This window comes from Osmia bicornis, chromosome 5 (assembly GCF_907164935.1).
Source record: "Osmia bicornis bicornis chromosome 5, iOsmBic2.1, whole genome shotgun sequence".
Taxonomy (NCBI): Eukaryota; Metazoa; Arthropoda; class Insecta; order Hymenoptera; family Megachilidae; genus Osmia; species Osmia bicornis.
Window position 1 is genome coordinate 3,614,756 of NC_060220.1, and position 23,677 is coordinate 3,638,432.

The 23,677-nt window shown below is 35.1% G+C and overlaps 2 protein-coding genes across 8 annotated transcripts in view; one reads left to right on the forward strand and one right to left on the reverse strand.

The window, feature by feature from the left end:
* The window catches only part of LOC114880494 (glutamate receptor ionotropic, NMDA 2B), a 174,407-nt gene that overhangs the window by 144,447 nt on the left and 6,283 nt on the right, over positions 1-23,677 (reverse strand). For 5 of the 7 annotated variants that reach the window (XM_029196561.2, XM_029196616.2, XM_029196595.2 and 2 more), the window contains exons 2-3: positions 5,756-5,839; positions 5,097-5,368 (exon numbers count right to left, since the gene is read on the reverse strand). The gene's annotated coding sequence lies outside the window, so the exon portion shown is untranslated. Of the gene's footprint in view, positions 1-5,096; positions 5,520-5,755; positions 5,840-23,677 lie in introns of those variants that run through there. The other 2 variants (XM_029196568.2, XM_046285886.1) reach the window with 2 other exon arrangements.
* LOC114880541 (trichohyalin-like) overlaps positions 16,927-23,677 on the forward strand; it is a 107,084-nt gene continuing 100,333 nt past the window's right edge. The window contains 2 exon segments of the mRNA XM_029196650.2: positions 16,927-17,113; positions 17,965-18,091. Of these exon segments, the coding sequence (XP_029052483.2) occupies positions 16,927-17,113; positions 17,965-18,091 (314 nt within the window).

The window sequence follows — 23,677 nt, forward strand, 5'->3', positions numbered from 1 at the left end:
GTTTGAACTTTCTAAGGTTCAAAGCTACGTGAGGTGAAAAGTTAACTGGACAGGTGCGTTTAGAATTTATTGTCAACTGGGATTGTTATTTAAAAGATAATTTAATTTGTAAGCTGCTAAGGGTAAAATTTAAAGACAGCTGATTGAACAAACGTGTTAATGCATTTATTATGTTTCAGATTTATTATGATAGCATCCCGTTATGCAGAATTCCTACGAGAGAAAGTTTCCACCATAAATCAAGCATAAGATGTGAAATTTATGAATTGCTATGGGTGTTGGATCGTCTTATTTGAACTTTTCAAAGTTTAGAAATATCTAAGATGAAGGCTTGGTTAGACAGGTACATTAAGATACCTATTGTGTTTACTAGGATCAATATTTCAAATTTTTGCAAGTTTTATGCCGAAGAACAAAGTTTCTATAATGAATCCTACATGATCCAACATAAAGTATATAAGCTGATATAGGTGTACTATTAAGTGATTTCCTTTGAACTTTTCATGATTAAGTAATCGATAAGATGAAAGGTTAATTGAACTACCTGATACGTTAATGTACTTCTTGTGTTTCGAATTAATTATAAATTGAGATCGTCATTCAGAATGTTTGCATGTTTTATAGAGGGTAAAGTTCTTGCCATAACTTCGACCTGGAACGATGTAAAGTTTGTAAGTTTTTAGGGATGCCTCGGTCTTGTTTGAACTTTCTAAGGTTCAGAGGCAAAATAAGATGAGAGGTCAATTGAGGAGATGTATTAACACCTTGATTATCACGAGGATCATCGCGAAAGAATTGGTTCGTTATAATCTTTCCTTGAAATTTGCATGGTAAAATGCGAACAGAACTTTTGCACGCAGCTAATATCGAGTTGCAACAGTTTCAAAATTTGAACTATACCAAAAGGAAATTATGCTTTGTGTGTATGAAGGGACAGAGGAGATGTACATAGTGTGTCATGAATTGCTGAAGGAAGCTGAAACTACTACATCTGAGAAATACAATCTAGTTGGTAGGGATGCGTCGCTGCACCGTCCTTTGAACTTCTCCAGGTGTGGGGTGAAAGGTAAATACGAGAGATGTGTTAATATACTTATTGTGAATTAGTATCATTAGCACTAGGAAGTGGTGAGGTGAAAAGCAAATTAGAGAGATGAGTTAACATGCTTATTGCGAATTAAGATCATTACTTTCGATGAAAACGAACGATAAACTACATCGAGTGCATTGTAATTAATTTATTTAATCAATGCTCTTTGTAATTATTAACTTCGCTATTAAAAATAAAAATACCTGATCTCTCAAAGGAGCAATATTCCTCGAGAAAAGTAAAACGCTTTCAGCTACCATAAAGTGACACATCTTTCACCTAGACATTTTAATCAACTTCCATCAACTTGTCGATCGAAGCACGTAACTTTGAAGATTTCGTTAATTTCCCGAGGAAAGTTCACGGGTTTGCGTTGCTGCAAGGTACTACTTCTCGAGTTGCATCGGAAAACTCGAGTTTCGTCGGAGTCTCGATAACGCACAGTCTTTAAGTGACAAGCACCGAGTGACTTACTTTTCGACGTAAACTTTCCGAAGCGAACGTTCAATTTGGGTCTTCATTTCGCGATTCATCGTGCACGAAGGAACGTCACAAGCCATAGGTTTGAATTCAAACACACTCCTGTATTCGCGAAATATTTTGATACATTCGATGATATGTGTCGTAACGCGGCTCCTCTGCTTCTTCGGATGGCATTTCTGAGAAATGTATGTGTGTTGCGATATCAGTAAAAGGATCGAAAGTCAAATTCTCCCACGAAACGAAAGCGTAATTTTGCGAAAACATGGGCAGGAAGATTGAAGATCAAATTCTAAGGAAACGTATTTTTAAAGTAAGGTAATAACATGGAACTTTACAAATTTCTATACACTGAAATAGCAGAGGTTGAAATATGAATACTGTAATTACTGAACATTGTCAGTAAGAAATTAATCAAGATTATACATTCATAATACATATTTATTAAGTAAAATATTCTGTTCACCTTAGAGATTCATGTTTTCAGATTAAAATTTTCCAAATTAACGCTGTATTGTGCGCACGATACCTGTTCTTTCTGCAAATATTGTATTAAATTACTGATAGCCTTCATTGTGATATACTCTAATTGAAATCTGTAAAGTATTATTACAATACACGTATGTATATTCATGTTAATCCATTGTTTGCTTTAATGAAATACTAGCCATTCTATAGGAAGAGTATTATTAAAATATTTACATAATTTTCATTATACATGAAATATTTGTTCATCAGTATGTGCTACGCGTTTTTGTAATTTTAACATTATAAGCTGATCTTATAGCTTGCAATAAAGTTAGTAAAAACAGGAGGGTGAACCTCAACAGGCATTCCAATGGAAATTCTTCGATAAATGCTCTAACGAAGAGCTTCTAATTAGTCTTCAAAAGAACGCATTTCATCTAAACAATTTCTAAACTATCGGCTAAATTCATTGCATAATTCTCTAATGAAATATATGTAACAATCTACCTAATAATGAATCTACTAAATAATAGTCTGTATGTTTCCTAATAATGCATAACAAATTTTGTTATATTTCTAATTTGAAATTTTTAACTAAGAAAAAAACATCACAAAATTGAAGAAAAATAATAAAACTCTGTACTAAAATGTTTTGTACGTTATAACAAAACAATCGGTTCGGTCAAAATATTGGCTATTTCACGAGAAGAATAGTGGATATGGTTACGCTTAAAAGAACGTAAACATTTTGTATGAACACGAGCCAAACAATGTTTACCTTTATGATACCAACGGGGAATGGATCAATCGAACGCTTGTAAATTTCCCGTCAACGTGGCCGGAATAAATATTTTTCTGTTTATCGAGGCATACGCGTCGCGGTGTGCACGAAATATAAATATATGTGAACAACTGAACATTGGAACATTTTTCTGGTTATTACCCGTGTATACACAAATATATCTGTTAAATCTTGTGAAGAATCAATAGGATATCTAGTTTATTTAACCCATAGTATGTACCTTTTGCAACAAATTTTTCTCAACGGATTGGCAAACTGAATAAAATTATTACTTGTTTTTTCTTTAAATGATAAATTCCTGTCATAGAAATTGGTGTTTTTATTGTTTCAAATGATTCACGTAGACATCGAATATGTTTGACACTGATGATTTTTCAGTGAAAACTGTTTCAAGGGAGAAGACACGATGACAAATATTCCGCAATATTCGTCCGCTTTTCCGCGGTTCACCGTCTCTCGGGAAATCCTGGATTTCCCTATCGTTCATCCTCGCAATCCAGCAACGTTTCTATCTATTTTTTTTTTTCGGATCGGTCTTCATTACCGTTGATTACGATTCAAGGAAACCATGAGAAACGTGGCACACACTCCGAACGTTAGCAAGCATTAAAATGAAGCATTAATATCGTGTAATTTTCCTCTTTAGGAAACCGTAATATAAACCTCAAACACGGACAAAAGAAATGATAGTGCGCCTCTTAAGCATAAAACATAACCGTAAGCTTCTTATAAAAGTATAGCGAGAGAAATGTTTCGGTAAACTCGCCACACAATACGGTCGTCTGGCCGGAAATGCAAAGAAAACTGTGGAGAGTACGCGGGGAAAACAACAAAAGATATTCTTCTCCGAGTGTCATCTTAGCAGGGAAGATAGTTCTTATTCATAGTGCCCTTGGTGCAAAGTTACCCTTCTTATTCTTACACTCCATATGCTCTCTTTCTTCATCATATTTTCATGTTCCGGAGAAACACTACAATTTATCCCGTAGAATGTAACATGAATATTGCAGACTCACCGACAAATCAAACTTCCCCAGGAAAAAAGTATTTCTGAATAACTTATTTGAAAATAATTTTATCTAACAATAAGCTGTGATTCAAATAAATTGACTAAAATCTAACCAAAAGTCTGTAATACTAATACACAAGTATCGAGAAGCCCTGTTCATATACAAAATATGTACATTTCAAAAAGTTGTAGAATCAAAAGCATAAAAAAAAAAATGGTACAGTAACAAATTGACGTTTTAACATTCGCCCGGAATCAATGTGTTCGAGTTCGAATCGGAACTCGAATCACGATGACCTGGAAATCCTACAACTATCCGGTGATAAATATTTTAGCTTCACTATCGACCTTCTAACTCTTGCGGATAACGAACATATTATATGTTCGATTAAACGGAGTTTCTTGCATAAAAGATAACGCGATGATAGTTCGAGAGGTGTTAAAATATGTAAATGTGATTGGAAATGGAGTTAGATATAAGTTCTTTTTACATATGAATTACTATACCTGGAGTTTGGTTTACAGATTCCTCCAGAGAACCGTTAAACATGCGCGGTAAAAGTTCATACACGAATGCAGTTACGTTTTCTAAAGAGAGTTTCTCTGCAGTTAGTATATTTTTACTGATAACTTTAATGCAGATAAAATAGAGAAACTTCTAATCCCATCCATGAAAAAGTGGAGCAGAGGAGAAAAATTTGATTAAATGAATTTCAAAGAACAATACCTCTATTTCGCTAATAAAAAAAATTATTCAAGAATAAATAAATAATACCGACGGAAACTTTCTATATAAAATGTAACCATCCTCTGGGAGGAATATTAATGTCGTCAGAGGGTAAACCGAGCCGATATTTGTAATCTTTTATTCACGTGTTGTCGATGTCACGGGAAATGCTCTTCTACTCGAAGAACATTAATTTCCCTCTGGATCACTTGTGTTTTGCAAAAATAGTGAAACAGCGACGAGATTTTGGTATTTTCTCACGCGGTTCGCGATCGTGCAAACTCGAGAAGGAAAATATTTTGCATGTTTATATCAAGGCTGTATCGTTTCCCTCTGACGAGCCACTAAAATCCTAATAGCAGCTACAACAAAGCATTCTACGTATAATAAAAATAACAAACTATTGCGAAGCTGCATGAAATTTAGCAAAAGTAAAAATTATCATCTGATGAAATTTTCAATAGCCAGTCCACAATTTGATATGATTTATCGATGTTTAAATCATTGATAACGATCTTACCTTATTACCATAAAAGAAAGGGAGCCAGGGATTCCAGGGCGAGCCATTTGTTCGAAAAGGCGAGGAAGACCTTTGATAATTGCCTCGATATCAGACTAATCCTTCGAAAGGGGACACCTCCGGTTGTTCGTTATCAACATTTGTCACAGAGCAGTGGCTCGTTTCCTGCTAGGAAACACGCTTCCTCACGTAAAATGGTTCTGGTCAGATGGATGCCGTCCTATCCATCTCGTCGATTCTTCTCTTTTCTCCCTTCCACGCACGCACACACACTAGATAAAGGTAACGATACAAAATCGAAGGGAAGACGCGATAAATATCTTGTTCCAAGCCGTAGATGTCGTAATTGCCTTCGAACCGAGATTAATGAGAGACAGAAGTTCACACTGATCGCGGAACGAGTAAGTAACGCAGCTTACTCGCGCTGCGCCGAATTTCGACTGAAGCAACGGCGAATTTCTCAGATAGGCCGAATTAACACGACTTCAAACGAACTTCTGCGAACGAACATCTACGATTTGGATAATCCTTAATCGGATTATAGGGATCGTCGCGACCTCCAAAACAAGCATGCTTCGGTGTTGATATAACGATTTGAAAATTTATATACATATTATCCGAGTTTCTGAATTCTGTACAGTAGATCAGTTTGTACTTACCAATTGAAATTAAAATAAACTTGAGGAAGCATCTATATCTCAGCGCATTTTTTATCTTCTTTTTCAATTTCTTCTAATTTGTTGCTGAAACAAACAAAAATTAATTTCTATTAACAAAACATCTCAGAATGAGTTTCAATGACTTGTAGAATATTTAAGAAAATTCTCAGGAAATTTTAACAAAGCTCAACGAAGTATTGCATAGCCTAAATACTCAGATATTTCATGACAACCCTTATTAGACCACGTAAAACCTCCTGACTCCTAAACTCCTCCCCCATCGATGTATAAAAATCACGTCATCATTGCTTCGTAGGCGAAAGAACTTTAATTTGAGGCTATAGAAGAATAAAATATAGTTAACAGAAGGGATCCATTCCTACCGCGATTCTCGACACGCAGAGATTTCTGCGGGTGTTCAAATCCGTTCAAAGACAGGAGTGTGCTTCCGGCGTGCACGGAAAGCAATGCAAAGATAAAGCTTGTCCTCTAACGACGCTATTCCTCTCACGAAGACCATCCTATCAGAAAAATGCCGCCTGAAATTGGTGTGAATAACCATGGACTACCCTCGTAAACGTTTATCACTATCACCTATCTCGTTCCTAGTAGGAGGATCAAAGTTTTCTAATCTTTTAACCGAGCAGCTCTTTATTTATTAATAAATATTTGGAATATTCATAATGCAAGATGATTGAAATTAAATTCACTTCTCCAAGGAAGAGTTGGAAAAGAGGTAGAACAATAAGTTTCGTGCAAATAATAATGTTTACAAAGTAAGCAATGGTAATCTTCGTTTAAACATTTTCGTGTCCAATGGTGATTCTGCGGTTGGAAACTGACGAAGAATCTTAACTTATACATTAAGATTCGAACTACGTTCAGAGACCTACTTCGTGGAATAAGTAAGTTCCTTCAAAGCTTTGCGCTTTAAAGAACAGCAAAACCTGGGAGAAACTTGAATACGGTTTATTTTATTCTTCTGGCACTGACGTACATGCGGGAAATTTTTCAAGATTTCTCTGAATATTTGCTATTCTGTGTTTGCTAGATTAACTCTCGAATAACGGACCAGGAAGAGAGCAACAAATTTAATGTAATTTTATATTTCACATTATTTTTATTTTCTATAATAATTTGTACGCTGATCCTTTAAAAATTATTGTTCCAATAAATGAAATCCTTTCGCTTAAAATTTATACATTTAACTTTAAGTTAATATTTGAGTCACGATTAACCCAGACTCCACTGTTCAAGGGTTAAAACGTGAGATCTTTTGACCAACTGCATGTCGTCCTGTTAGTTCAGATAAGGAAATTCTACGCTGTTTAAAATGAGAATCTATTGTATTCGAAACACGTACAACCAGGTGTTACACTTCCCATGGTCGATGAAACACCCAAGAGACACAATACGGACGACCATAAACTTACTGGGTAGAACATCGACAATTTTGATAGGACTCATGTTTTGCAGAACTTGGAAACTTTGAAAAGATCTATGGTAAGGGCAAAGATCTGCGGGGTTCAGAAGGTGTAACAGACCGTCGAGAATCCCAGGAATTTCAGTCTGTTTTAGTGCTTTTAAATCTCGGAATACCTGTTGGAATCGAAAAGATGTCATCTCTTTTACAGACATCTGGGAATATTAAATTCTAAAGCATTTAAGATTCTTCTTGAAATTGATGTGAATTTATTAGTTTATTAAATCACTGAAACTCTATCTAATTCTATCTAATAAATTACTAGAATTTCTATGTTTGATAAATTTGAAAGTGATGAACTTCAAATTATCGCATTTCAAGTTATTTGTTTAAATGGAAATCGAGAATTTAGATTATTTGCGCAAGCTTTCAAATATTTCATAACATTATATGATGTCTATTACCGTCATTATGAAATTTTACACAGATCAGATCGTACACTTTTTCCCTGAGGCAGGAAATGCAATTTCTTTTCATCTTTGTCGGAACGGTGCAAAGCGCCTTTAGGAGCACACGTGGCTATATTTCACCAGTAGGGCTCGTGTCTATTGTGGCGTAGACGTTTCATCTTTTCACACGTGATCGCACGGCACAATAACACAGCTTTTTATGGAACGTGACAGGAAACGAGAGGAAAGAAACTAGATACCAGATAGAAACTGATGATCATTCATTAGGAAGTACAAGAAATGGTGGAGCAAAAGATCCTATCGTACAATTGACAAAATATATAAAGACATTTATTTGTGTCTTACACCTTAATTAATGGTGGTTCCAATAAAATTGTAATGAATGGTTTGAAAAGGGACTTCAAAAAAAAAGGCTGAAATGTAACGTTTAGACAAATTCAAGACAATTAAATACATAATTAAAGTATTTATGCAAAATATGAAATGGAATGATTAAATTGAAAAATGAAAAAATGGTATTCTGAATAATTCTGAGTTTGTCAAATAATCATCCATAATGCAAAGAAAATGATTGCATTACAAAACTATTGTCATTATTAAAAATAGAAAATCTTCTTCTTTAAAATAAGACATTCCGTTATCGGAAATTTCTTTAAAATCAGTATCATCATTTTGAGGGATGGAGTATTCCTTTCTCACTCGCATAATCGTATTTCTCTTTCTAGCATCACTAACCTACCTTCTAACACCCTTTCATGACGTGCAGACAGTGACAGACGGTAAGTCATCATATTTTTTACTATTACTATCGCTACGTACGCATTTCCAGGGAAAAAATCTAGGTCAGAACATTTCCTGGAATCCCTCCATTCATTCATTGATTCCTGCGCCCTTAAGTGGCTCACTTTAAAGTCCGATATCTCGGCAACTAAATGGGTTATCGAGTTCGACTAAAAACCATTGTCGAAGTTGCACTTCCTACCATCTTATAAGCGAAGTTTTAATATAATTTTATAAATGTTCATCTTGAGTTTTATTCTCCTGTTCAGAAATAGTAGAATATTTACTTACTTCAATGATCTTTTATCGTGAAATTAGAAATATTTTATCGTGATGCTTAATTATAAAAAGAAATTGGGGTTGTGCTGTATTCATTAAACTTTCCTCATTTCATTAAATCTGTGTTCCTGATAAGCATCGTAGACTACCGGAGCTTGTTAATAAGTAATATTCTATTAATATCAAATATTAAGTATAGCTACTTCATCGTTATTTTATTTTAAGTTATTTTAGTTATTTTACCCTGACGTACGTACGATTAATTATTATGTACCGCGTTAGGTAACAGATAGATTAGCTTTAGTCAAAGGAGTTAAAGACTGCTGTACACGAAAAGACGATGTTTACGTGCTGATACCTTCATGATGTATGCTTGTAATGCAAGTAGAAGCGTCATATGGTACCACGTATGTACCTAATGCGAGATACCTCACGAATATCTCGTGCTACACACAACTGGCTTCATGGAATCATCGATCAACAATGCGGCATTATTGTCGACTGTCGATGCATACTCTCTGATTCCTGTACTTGCGATATCCCAGTTGATATTCCCAGTTTTTTGATCAAATAACTAATTGAAAATTAAATAAAAGGTTTTATTAGATGAATTCACTCTATGCTTTTATAATATACACCAATCATTATAAATATGTATAAGGAGATATCAGGAATTAAAAATTATCGAGGTGTGAATCATTTTTAGAAACAATAAAATATCTGGCACGTTTCTGGCTGAACAATTTTGACTGAATGCTTCAATAAACCAGAGGGATGAAGGAGCAAAAGTTTGATGAAAATTCGACATTCGAAAGATATCTCGTCAGTTTTATTATAAATAATATTCTTGTTTTATTTCAGCAGAGAATCATTAGATCGTTGGATAATTTTGAATTATGTAATTTGATTGAAATTAAAGAAATGCAAATTATTCCTATTACAAACAGTATTTTTTCCAGGTCAATAGTGATTTTTAAGAAAATAGTAATTTATTAATAATAATTAAAAAAAATGTTGAAAGATGAAAAAAGTTCTTTAATAACTTTGTTGCATTTTGTTAATTCATTAAAATTTCATATGCTATTTAGTTTTAAAATTCAAAGGATTAAAGATCTTCTATGGTGGAACGGTTAAGTGATTTTTAATAACGGACCAGCTTGAAAATTGAAATCTGCATTTAATATTAAAAAGCGCTCGTTCCTGTAGCACTAACCTTGTGAAGGGTTAATCGTAATAAGATTTCAGCCCTCATCTAACACCTTGTTGCTCTTACGGAAAAAAGAAACTCAAGTACTCTTAGCTTCTTATTCACCACTTTCCCGTACTTTTATAAAATTAAAAAGCTGTTTAAAGTTACCGCAAAGTATTTTAATAATTATGGAAAATTATTTACACTGCTGTGAATAAAGAAATTTCGCATAATATATTCCACTACCAACAATTGTTGCAAAACTCTACGTAATATAATTAACTAATATAACTTGCAAAAGTAAACCAAAGTAGAGATCGGTGTACGTAAGGTTTATAAGCGAAAGGTGCGAATAACGATATTAAGTGGCCTGAAGTAATTAAACTCCGCTAACTAATTTATGATGAAGATGAAATTTATCTACTGCAATACTACTAAATATATCTACTGAGAGTTCTTTTTGAGTGTCGATTAACAGAAAACTAACGACTATTTATCTCTGATACCACGCGTGCACCTACAAGAAAATTCTTAATAACATACATCGTTAAAATGCAGAAGCTCATTAAAATCTGGACGAGATGCTTGAAAGTTTATACTAACAAGTCGCAGATGGTTTAATCTATGATGAAAGCAATGCCGTATCAAAATGATACATTCATCTACGACGATCGATTTACGATTAGCATGCTCGTAACGAAAGGGTTAATTATGCTGAGGAACTCGTAACGATCGAATCTAGGAGGGACGCAAGGTCCAACGGAGGGAATGATTATCACCCTGGACGGTGGTGAAACTAACTGTAAGTCACAAATAACGGATTTGGATCAGCTCCCTGGCGGCGGTGAAGAGCAAGCCGCTTACAGAAGCAAGCCTTGTTGTGGCAGCTGTGAAACGGAAACGGCGTTATCTGTGCTCTGGATGTAGTGAATCTATGAACAGAGGAGAGCCGTCACATGGGGATCAAAAGCGTCAATTATAATAGGAATACTCGAACAGCGTTGCTTGATGTTGGCAATCGCCGTCAATAAGCTCACCAGCGACAGGGACGTTTCCATCTTCGCTGCTTCTACATTGACAGCTCTGCGGGGCTAGTTATTGCTGGCTCGTTCGACTGAAATTGACTGACGGGATCGATCATCGTTCGATGACTCGAGTTGAAATTGCGCGCCACCGCGGAAGGCCAGCTGTGTCCCGTGGACGTTAGTTATATCGCGATCCACGGTTTATTAATTAGAGAGACATAGACAATTTAGCATTGATAGATCTGCAGGGTAGATTGTAAATGCAGGCTATTCAGGATAAAATGGTGCGAAATTTAATTAATCCTCTGACGCACAATTGATAGAACCAGTAATGAGAATTTATAGAATTCCAGAAGCGAACGCTATGGTGTTTCAACGGTAAAAAAACTTTAAGCGATTTCCTTTAAATCAGCGTTTTGTCTTCCCTCATCCTAGAAATCGAATCGTAAAAGTTTGTACGTTTTTCAATTATTTTACTCCCAGGGTACCTTTTAAACTTTTCCCAAGAAGCTGCACTCGTTTACCTTTATTTATTCATTTCATCTTAGGTATTCATTTCTTTCGCTGTCTTAATTTATTTCTCATTTCCAGAATATCAGAAGTGGTTCAAATGCCATGGAACATTATTCAATGCGTATTTTGTTTTATAACATCCATTGAATATTTTGTATTCCAAAAAATTAATATCAAAGCGTGTGAAAGAGAAAATTAACTCCTCACGTGGGAAATGAAGAAGACGTACTTTTTCTTGTTTAATAAAAATTTTCTTGAAAATTGAAAACGATGGAGAAAAACGGTACTTGAGAGGCTCTTCAGCGTGGAAAATTCTATCAGAAACACCTAGCAAGTGTTACAATGGCAAAAAGAGGAAGTTAAAATTTGTTGGAGAGTGTAATTGCTTGCAACTCGTAACAAGTTTCCAAGACATTACATTTCGCTCAAACCTCGCGGGATTCCTCGAGCAGAATAACAGGAAGCATCCGAAAGACAAACAAGAAAAATGGTTTGAAAAGAGCGGAAAAGATTCTTATCAAACTACGCGATACCGCGACTTCTTCCCGTAATAAAGGAGACTGTATGCACGACTTCGTCGGCAGAAACTTTTAATCTATTCCAAATTGTATTGGAAGAAGAAGAAAAAAAAAGGATGCACCCTGAATCCGTAACACCCTACGAAACTTCTACGACCCGCTAGAGGAACGTGTATTTCAAGTTTGTCGATACATTTCTGTGGCAAATGTTGAATAATAAAAATCGTTTCAAAAGCGTTTTCCTAACTTTTGCTGGAAATACTTGAACTGAAAAGATATTATTTTCTTTTAAATAAGTAAAAGATAACGAAAGGGTTAAATATCAGCCTTCAAATATCTGATAAGATGATGAGAATTTCGATAGAGAAATGAAAATTTAGGGTTGAAATATAATATTCGTCTCTTAGAATTATTGGACAATTTTTTTGTTAGCTAATAATTATCTTTCATATCACGTCTCCTTTCGAATCCTCCACTAACGCTTCTAATAGTCGAACGTGACTTCACAAAACAACTTAATAAACATTGTAGCAACCGCGTATTTTGGGCGTGTCGAGAGAGGATTACGAATTGTGATCTCCTTAAAGACACGCTGGGAAAACAGATGAATCGCCGGATATCCTGGTTGAACTTAATAATCCGTCGCGATCCCTTCTTCCAGCCCTCGGTTTGTGTTCTTGTATCAGGCTAATGACTACGGAATAACCGAGATGACCGTAACAACCGGTTAACCGCGAAACAACACTCCTTAAAATGGAAACTATCCCTGGATATTAGTGTCGAAACGATTGAGATGTTGGAATCCAACTTTCAGATTAACTCTGTTTAAGCGGAAATTATGTTTATTTCCTTAAACGTTTATGTGGAGATATATAGATACTCTGGAACGAAGTTAACAATAATAATATAATTCGAATAAAAGTTTCGTTGTCACGATTTTGACTAAATCTAACGCGAAACAGTGACCTAAATTGTCATAGTAAATTTAAAACTTCAATTATAAATTTTTGTTAAAGAAACTTAATTTTTTTATGAAAGGACAGCTGTGACTTGATCCACGTGTTTCTGATAACATCACACATCACTGGTGATACAAAACAGATTGGCTATCATTCGACTAACAATAAGTGGATATTGAAACGCGAAAACAGGAAATGCTGGGTGTGCAGAAAATTGACAATGGGGAGATCTGTTGGAAATTGAAGATGGAAGGAGATACCTCTTCAGCTTCAGAAGAGGAACGATCTTTCTTCTAGGATGCTTTTTATTATCTTTGAAGTTATTTAATAATTTCCTTTTCAAGAAATTGCTGGACTTATACCACAATTACATTAATTATTTTCGTAAATGAATGAAATTCTCTTTAACAGATATGTATTTCTAATAGCTTACGCTTAAAATACATTCAGCTCATTTTGTCGATTCATTTTCACTCTACCACGACTTCCGGTATACACTTGCGTATTGATCAGACTAAGGGATGATTACAAGCGGCGATCATGTCGGAACATTTCTAATGGATACGATCCTGGTACCTCGTCTGTAATAATTGATCGCTATCGGTAATTTTCATTAAACGTACGACAGTAATTGCCAGGGGTTACGATTGGTGGAAACGATTCCTGTCGACTTGTGTGTTCGTGTAAGAGCACGGTGGTTGAACGTAAAGAAAAAGAAACGCCTTCTTGCTGTTAATTAATTGCTCTTGAAAGTAGTTTAACGACCGTTCTGCCACGAATAGAAGGTTTTTAAGGGAGAAGCTAAACGAAATCGTTCTACGAAAGGTGGGGATAGAAAAAAAACGAACAAAATAATGTACGTTTTCCTGCTCTGAAAACGAAAAAAAAATAGAATTCGCGATTGTTTCCTATCGATTAAACGAAAACAATATCTCGAGACCCAACAACGATCGTTGGATTTCATCAACTGTTGGTGGCTGTCTCGGTGGTCTGCTTTAACGGCGCTAAATTTTTTATCAACCATTCTCTATGGAACTATTGAAATGAAAATAACAGAGAAATAGGCGTGCAACGGAAACCAGCAGTTTTCCCAAGAGTGAAATAAGTGAGAAAGGACGACAAAGAAACGTAGATGTTGGCTCGAGGATATCGTCTTCGTTTGTAAAAATAGAGAGAGGATCAGTGATGTTTGTAAAGAAACTTCAAAGTAAAGGAAGCTAAACGAACAGATAGAAATTGAAAATGTTAGCGTTTAATGTTCTTTTAAAAGAAAGAAAAATAATGATCAAATTGAGTAACCTCCTCCTTTTTCGAAGTCGGTTAAAAAGAAAGGAAAGGTGAAATTGCACTTTCCTGATGCACCAATGCACTCAAGTGCATCAACTTGCATTCTATAATATGCATCATCAATTAATTTTATCTTATCACACTTTTTCTACCTATCTTTAACTATTTTAAGGAGCCAGCTTGACCCAATTACATAAAACATCTTGTATGGAAAAGAAAGCACCGGAATAGGTAGACACAGCATCCCTTTCGAACGAAAATTGGGGCAAACGTTTAGAGGATGGCAAGTACCGGGCTTTGTCGATGAAAATAACTTAAGACGACGCGGTTACTTCGTGTTAGAGATGAACTGTCAAATTGAAGCTAAGCAAAGAATTCAGCAACGTCGTAACGAAATAGTTCACCCTTTGAGGAACGCTTACTGGCGCTAGCACAAAGGCATTATTCAAATAACGCCTTTGCTCAGGCCTCGTTTGTCGATCTGCTAGAAGCAGGAACGAAATTTCCGGACACTTTTGCTATGCGACTTAAGATTATACGGAATTTCCTCAAACATAATAGTAAGAGAAATTTTTGCAGGTAACGAGACCAATATGATTTAAAAGAACAGCCCCGAAAAAGAAAGAAGAAAATTAAGTTGGGACTGGAATAACTTGTTATCTTGATTAATAATTTATATATATTAATTTGAAAATAAATGAACCTGGTGGTAACTTAGAAATAGTTACGACTTTAATACCTTTCTAAGAAAAATTATTGCATCCCTTGTACGATATTTATCGACACCCCATTGCCTACGAACAAATCTTGTATCGATCTTCAAAGTAATAATGCCAATCGCAGAGAAATATTTGCCCAATTATCCGTTCCGCGACGATTCCCACCATTTTCTGATAAACGACACATCTGACGTTTGCGATAAAAACGACACATAACGAAGTAGCCGTGGGCTATCAAATAGAGCTGCGTTCTCGAATCGAGATTATTGCACACGGTAAATTCCTGTATGCATGTATATGAAGAAAGTATCGTTAATACGGGACGAGCGGTTCGGATTTTATTAAAAACAGGAAAACTGCTGCGTCTCCACTTTTTGATACTCCGCTCAACCTTTTTCATTATTCAAACAGGATTTGAGATAATCGATAGACTGCGTATATTTATGCAATTCGAATGCATTCATAAATATAAATTAGTCAAAAATTAATTTTATTCAAAATGATCTTTCAATTTAATTAACGTAGTAATATTAGAATCAAAATAAATAAAAAAATTTTAACAAAATGGCTAAGCAAAAATACGAGTATATAATTACTGTCGAAGAAATACGAGATACTGGAATGAAAATTCGAAAATGGTCGAAACGAAGCGGGAAATTCGCAAAAGAAATCTCCAAGGATTAACGTGCCGGGACATTGTATCGGGTTTCTGCTCTTTTTGCGGTGACTGTGTGCTCGCAATGCTGCCGCATATTTCATAACGAGAACAAGCCCGAGGACGTCGACGACGCCGGCGTCGCGTCGTGACGTAGAAAAATGAGAATGGAAGAGTCGTTAGCGTGAAACAGAGGAGATCATTTCCATCCACGCTCCATTTTTCTCTCAGAGACTTATCCGCGATAACGAGCACTTCCATGAGCTCTGCCTTTCGTCGATTTTGCAAATACTTTAACTCGATCACAGCAATAGGCTTTCTGTTATTAGTAATGGACAGACGATAGAAATATTTCTATGTATTTGTAGAACAAGTATAAAATACGTATATGTACCTTTTTAAAAATAAGTATAAATAAAGCCATTGCATTTAAAATAATTTATCTTTTTTAATTACCATTCATTTCTAGTGCTTTACGTTCTTCTGAAATGCACAGAAATTCCCACAGATTCTTTTGAACCTTAATTACAAAAAGCAACTACAGAATTAATATTATAAGCCATTTACATTTTATCTGTTCCAGCAAATTGTCTTTAAAAACAGTCCTTCTATTTGTGAATAAATTAAGTATCTCTTTGACGTCTTTTCATTTAAGTAACTGAGACGTATTAAAAATGAAGCTTTCTTATTAATGAGAAAGAAACTACAAATAATCAAATGTTTTTTTAATACAGAGATGCATGAAACGCAAAGATTATTAGTGCATACACGACTCGTTTCACGATAAAAATAAAAACAACTGTTCGTTCGTGTAGAATTAAACGAGAGGTATTAGTAATTATTGCTGCAAACAAACAACCAAACGGCTTCTTTTTCAGTCGAATGTCGAACATCGAACTCGTGTTTCCTCTATTTTTCTAATCGATTAACCGCATCGATCATCGTGGTCAAACGATTGCGACCAACTTCTCGGATGATCTGATAGAACCTAAGATCGTGATGTGAAATCGATCGGAAAATCAAGATTTATTTAATCTCAACCAGATTGGAAATTGTTTTCTGGTCTTTGGTCGAAAATACTGCACTGGTAATGTTAGATTTAACATTAGATTTAACGTTAGATTTAACAAGTTCTTCTCTTGGTCTTAAAGATATGATTGTTATACCTTAATTAAGTTAAAGAATCCCAAACGATAAGATCAAACACTCGAATATATACTATTCAATTACCACTGTGAGAAGAAAGTGGAAAAGTTTTCTTCTTAAAATCGCAAACACCGTTCGCTCGGGTTAGTGGGTAGGGTTCGTTTCAACGGTCGACATCGGTGACTTAATTAAACTAATTACAGGTAGGATGGGCCGGGATCAACGATATCTCGAGGAGCAATTGCAAAGGAGGGAATCAGAAGTCTCGGAATTGCGTCGGAATCACCGCGAACTCGAAGCAAAATTTTTCCAGCTAGAACGAGCTTTTCAAGTCAACTTGCAACTTCAGAACCGCCAAGAAGTCGAGTTTAATCGCGTAAAACTGGAAAATCAGGGTAAGTAGCATCACGTTCGATGTTTCCCTTATTCAACGAACATCGAATAATGCTTAAATGAGAAATCGTTTAAATTGAAATGTAAAATCGTTCCTCGTTTTTAATGGATGCGAACAAGCATTATTTAATCGTTAGCATAAAGCATATAACAAAGCACTCGAGCAAACTTATATCGAATTTTGCTGGAGTTGTTAAAACTACGTAACTGGTCGTTTACTTGGAGTATTCTCAAATTATCTCGATCAAATTACTCGCAGCATTGATAAGAACGTGTATTTTTCGAGAAAAGGGGATGAAATTTTCCCAATTGAGAATTTATGAAATTCAATATGCTCGTTAACGAACGTGCTATTGTTTTCATACGATTCAATAATTCTTATTGGATTATTTCATATAAAATGGCTGATTTAATCAAAAAATATCCAACAGTTATTACCTCGTTAAAAGCAATATTCATTAATTAACACATGTTCAAAAAAATATTTTTTTTTTTAAATCACCAACTATTCGAGAATTATAAAATTGTTTATCAATTATAGACGTGATTCTAAAAATATCCTGATCCTATGAAGATTTTCCTTTTCTCCATGAACTTTCAGAAAAATTCGAAAATTCGTTACCTACATACACGGGCATTCAATTAAAAATTCGAGATTTCCTCGCGTGAAGGGGATTGATGACTTCTATTGAGGTTCGTGGAAACAAGAATAAAGTATAAAAACAAGCGAGTAAAAAGGATCTTATGAAAAAGTGTAGCTGAAAGTTTTCTAAGTAGAGTTTCCGTCGAAGCTCGACGGATGAATGAAAAGATTACGGGTACGGAGAAATTAATATCTGACTAATTCCCTTAGAACTTCGAGAAATCAACGATGAAACCTTACGGGTGAGAACGGAGCTGAATTCCCGATTAATGAACGCAACGATCGAGAAGGATCATTGGAAAAATGCTTTTCTGCAACAAAAGGAATTCATCAACAGGTATGTCAATATTTCTCTCATATAAGTGAGATTCATCGAATGAATTTCTTTTCTAATGAATTTACGTGGAAATTAGACAACCAATAATTCCAAGAAAGCTAACCCTTCTTGATAAATTCTTCCAAAGTGAATCACATTCCTCGATACTAAAGAATTTCAATCCACGATTCACCATCGGAGAGAATCGATTAAAGTAACGCTAATCTGTCGAATCTCGCCCTGTTCAATATCGAAACTCCGTGGAATGCAATCGCGTCGAGGACGTACCTAAAGAGGATCAAATTAATTAACATTCGGCACATACGTTTACAGAGATAACCTAGCTACGTCTGACACTAGCAGTTCTCTTATTTATCATTAATCTCGATTAGTCGATGAATCGAGGAAACGTTTTTCGCGAACGAAGAAAAAGGGGAGAGAAAATCGACGAACATTGGCACAATTTGATTCGTCGCGAATCTATAGGAAATCCAATTGCGAATTGGCCAGTATAGACTGAAACAATCGGGATATATATGTGAAAAATACATCGGACGATATTCCATCGCAATTGTTTACTCGATCTTCTGTTATGAATTCAAACGTCATACTGACTTTGTTTCGATTGAATTATTAGCCGAGCTTTAGATATGATTTGACAGAAACTTTCTAATTTGATAGATTATCTATTTGATATATGTATACAGTTGAGATATAAAAATTGTTGTTCCGGGTAGCTGAATTTTCAACAAATGTAACTCGATCTATCATAGTTCACTATCGAAACTTTTCACTCTTCTTCCTTACACAAACCGTAATCCAAGATAAGAATGATAAGCGATGGCCCTCTATCAATTTCAAACGAGTTAAAGAATTCTTCATTAATTTTCTCCTCGATTTTTTATCATTCGTCCCTGTCTGCAAATTGACGAGCAACGCAAGGAAATATATCGGCAGGTATTTTGGATGAAAGCGGGAGTTACACGCGCCCATGAAACTATTAGCGCAATTATGGAAATTTAATGGCTTATTTACGTCACATAGCTGCACTACGTACCAGCTAATTCGCTATCAACGGATTATTACATGTCGGCCACAGGATCGAGGAAATGGAATATTTAGAATTACACCGATCCGAATCCGTGCTGTAATTGGAATTTTGCGAGTGGTTTAGACACCGTTGCGCATATCAAACGCATACGCGTTCCTTTGTAAATAGCTAACCTGATTTAATAAATAATTTCATGTAGCTAAGTTTTTCACTTTGACCTATCAATGAATATCAAAATTTAATCATTCAGCAACGAAAGCTGGGTCAATCTTGAACTAGACCGATCAAAGATATGAAGAGTACAGAGCATCCTGTGTTAATAGAGGCGTGAAGATGTATTATGCGCTTTTCATAGTCAAAGAGTGAACTTCTTAATTAATTCTACATTGTTTATTCTAACACCCTCTGTTTCCCTCCTCCGTTGCCAACTATCGTTTCACTAATTATGAAAGCGCCTCTCATCGCGACTGCGAAAATCTCGTATAACTGGCGAAACGCTTAATTATGAACGCGTATAATTAACAACGTCTACGACGGCTCGCCTTTACGCGATCTCTTTTATAGCCAGACTGCCCTTGGTGATCCTCTCACGCCTAAACGAGCCCATTCGAGGCTTCTTAATTAACGCCTGCCAAACTAATTTCAAGGGATCCAATTTCATGTTTTATTCTTTAAAGGGAGACGTTCGAGCAATTTGCATGCCGACGACTGGATGCCCACGTATCGGCCAATTTACAACGTTGTTTACCGGAAAACGGTGAATCGAAGCAGGTGCTATCGATAAACCGATCTCGTTTGCGCGATTCACGCTCCACGAGCCCTGCTCCCTTTTTTCCACCCTCGATGCGCCATCGAATTGAATAGGAAATAATATAGAATAATTCGTCGTCTGTTCGGCTCGCTACGAATTGTGTTGTCAATTATCGGAAAACCGTGGAGGACAAACTTGAATAGAAAAGCAACGTTTCGAATGACGAATCATCCGAAATACTTGCTCATTTTAATTTATTGATTTTATATTTAATCACCTGCTGAGTATCTTTATAATACGACGCATTATAATAGCAATTATTCCCTTTTCAGTTTCCCTTTGTAGTAAAATCACCTATACAAATTTTATCAAAGAATACCTTTATTTTATTTCGAGCAAAGATACAGCTTCAAAGTCCGCGCAAGTACCCGTATAATTGTACCGCCATATGTTTGACTGTACACGGGCATGGAACTTCTAATTCCCATTATAGTGTTAAATACCATAGTGCTTACAGCAGCATCGCGTGGCCATTAATAATTCGATGCCGCGATGTACTTTACAGCTTCGCGAAATGTCTTCTCAGTGCCACGTAAATTCACTAAATTGTATTTTAATTTTCAGGTAGTAATTGTTTTCCTTGATTAATAGCACACCTCTGCATGAATATTAACTACAATTCCTGACTAATAGCGAAACCCTTGCGAGAATATTAATTCCAATAGGTACTTTGAATTTTTCTATCTGCTTATAAATCATTAATAAATTCTTTGTAGAGCCTTAAGATTAAAAAAGGAGGATTACAAATTTTTTAAACTTAGAAATGTTAAAAAGAAAGAATATAATAGCGAGCAGCAGTTCCAGTAAAGACTTCTTAATCTTTACGTATGATACGGTAAAATTAAAGTAGTATTACCTACTTCTGCGGTAGAAAATATAAGGATCAAAGAAATTGAGAGTTTAGAGGGTAAAACGAGGATTTATATCTCCGCTTAACAATTTAATACATTTTACCAAGAGTTTTCAAGAAGTTATTACGGGAAATAATGAGAAAATATCAGAGACACAAAGCGTTCGATTACGAGAACAATTCCTTAAACATAATCCCTCTTTAATATTCCAGGAATTGATAGTGAAACACCTGGTATGCATGTTAAATTACAAAATCGATGAATGGTGATTTTAATAATCGCGATTTAATTTCGCAATCGCGTCACAGTTCTCTGAGCCGAAAGTAATTAATTCGCCGACAGTTTTCATCGGAAACGAGGATTATCATTTTCGATCTATCGTTCGCGCGGTTATTGAAATCTTACGAACTGCAATCGAGATATAAATTCGTTTATACGAATCTACTATTAGCATAAGGAATGAAAGTTGGCTTTTGAAATTCGACAAAAGACCGAAAGATTTATGGAATCGCTCGTGCTTGGTAAAAGTTTGAAAAAACGACTCGACTAACTTTGCACATACCCTTCCTCTATTGTTCGTGACACTTTCGACTTTACCTAGCAGTCTTATTTTTCAAACTTTCCGAAAGCATCATCCTCACTTTCTTACCATTTACGTTCATGGTCATTTTCTCCTTCTTCGCGAATATACCGTGCTTCTAACGTGAAATGCATTATGTTACGTGAATTCTTCAAAAATTAAATTAATTTTCTATGGCTTTTTTTAAAATATAAATGATATTTTAGAACTTTTCAAGAAATCATACATTTAATAATAAATATCTCATTATTCTCTATAATTATTACAGATTTATTGCTACCTTTCTAAATTAATTATCGATGAAATTTTTGGTAATTTTAAATAAACGCATATATTGTCTCGTTTCTCCAATAAAAACAAAATTTTCTCTTTTCTAAAATAATGAGAGTTGGTTAGAAAGGAACGAAGTCAGTATTAATGGATTAATATTGCTTCCAGCGCGATATGAAACACAACCTGACAAAACAGGTAACACTAGGCTCGCTAGTTCGCCAAGGCATACACGATATTCATGCGTGTGAATACGCTATCAGCGAAACTCGCGGGGCTGAAGAGATAGTGCTCCTGCACCATCGTTCATCTCAGTCGCGATAAATTAATTCAATCCGCGTCGTAACGCAGCGCGAAAACGCACACCAAAGTCCACGAGAATATTGGGTAAAGTTACAGCGCTGGCAATAAATTATTATCGGTTTTAAAATTGGAGCAGCGATGAAAAAAAAAAAAGAAAAACGTCGGTTGATGAAAATCCATTGGTTGAACGATCGTGCTTTAATTTCATGATAGAATTGACACGATAAATTCTTCTCGTTCTACTGATTTAAATTTAACAGGTATTCTCTCGTAGAAATTCCAATCAGACTGTTTTACATGTGATATTCACTTCTTCGATTGAACCTTTTTGTTATTAAGATTGGCTATCATGGAATCATTTTATCAAATATGATCAGATATGAAATCTACCTTGGAAAGAAAATATTTTTTCTGTACAATGAATTATTTTTTTATAGCAGTAAGCATTGAATTTAAGTAAAATTTTTTATTTAATTTAATAATTAATGCTTAGTGTTGAAAGAAGCTGATGGTGAGAAATCGCGATTAAGCTAATCAAAATAAACTAACAAATAAATAGGCTAATTACAGCGTAATTACAGTATCGGGGAATGAAAATGTAAATAAACTAGATATACAGCGAGTTTGTTCAATAAAATGGTGAAAATAAAAAGAGTTTGACGAATCGACTGTGTATCCGTTCGTATCTAACGTTGCTTCATAAAATGTTGAACTAGCATTGACGAAAAACGAAGAAAAGTAAAGTATACAAGAGCCCTCGCGTATCTTTATTTAATTTCGACTCGAGAAGCTTTCGGAAATTGCAGTTTACATGCTGCAAAACGTTATAGAATATTCTTCCATTCGACGGACGCGAATTGGAAGATAGAGGGAATACAAACAGAATAGATCAAATATCGGTCAATTTGAAGTGATCAATTCTGATGGACGGAATTCTCAATAGACTACAACAATTCTGTAGTACTCGCAGTCCTTTCTCCTTTTTGTTAACTAATGATCCATAATGAGCATTTAACTTAGACAGTCGCTAATAATCTCTGATGTTCATACGACCATAAACTCCAAATGAAAAAATAAATGAAAAAATTCTGATCTGGAACATTAAACTAATGACAACAAACGTGTTACAAAGCTAAAAAATAGATACTTTAATGCTAGTACTAAATATATTCAACAGTGAAACATTTGCTATATCAAATATTGAAATTTATGATATTTTAAATATTCAATATTCCAATCAAATATTTACATTTCAAGATTCAAAGTATCGATCTTCTAAGCATTAACTAACCCATTACCGTATTTCATGCATTTTTTTAAACTTCGTAAATAATATTTTTATGAATAATAATTACACGTACAAAGTGTCCCATTCATCCACTACGTACTGATAACATTTTTAATTGGTTGGTAAAATGTTAGTTTGAAACTATTCTTTATTCAACTTATCCGGAACAAAAGGACTGAAAAGCGCATTTAATTCGTCGAATTCATGAATTTAAGGATAAATCCCAACACATCGAACACAGAGCGTAGAAACCACTGAAACAATATCAGTTTACACGGCTCGTGTAACCATAAATCCAGTGTGTTACCGGAACAGGACGTTTACTCGATTCGACGGACGAATCGCAATGGTACTGATGAATCGTCAGCAATCAATGCTAAATCATTTGACTTTTCTCTCCTCTCCTCTCCTCATAATTCTCTCGATAGTTCTACCGATACGTGTACACCATAA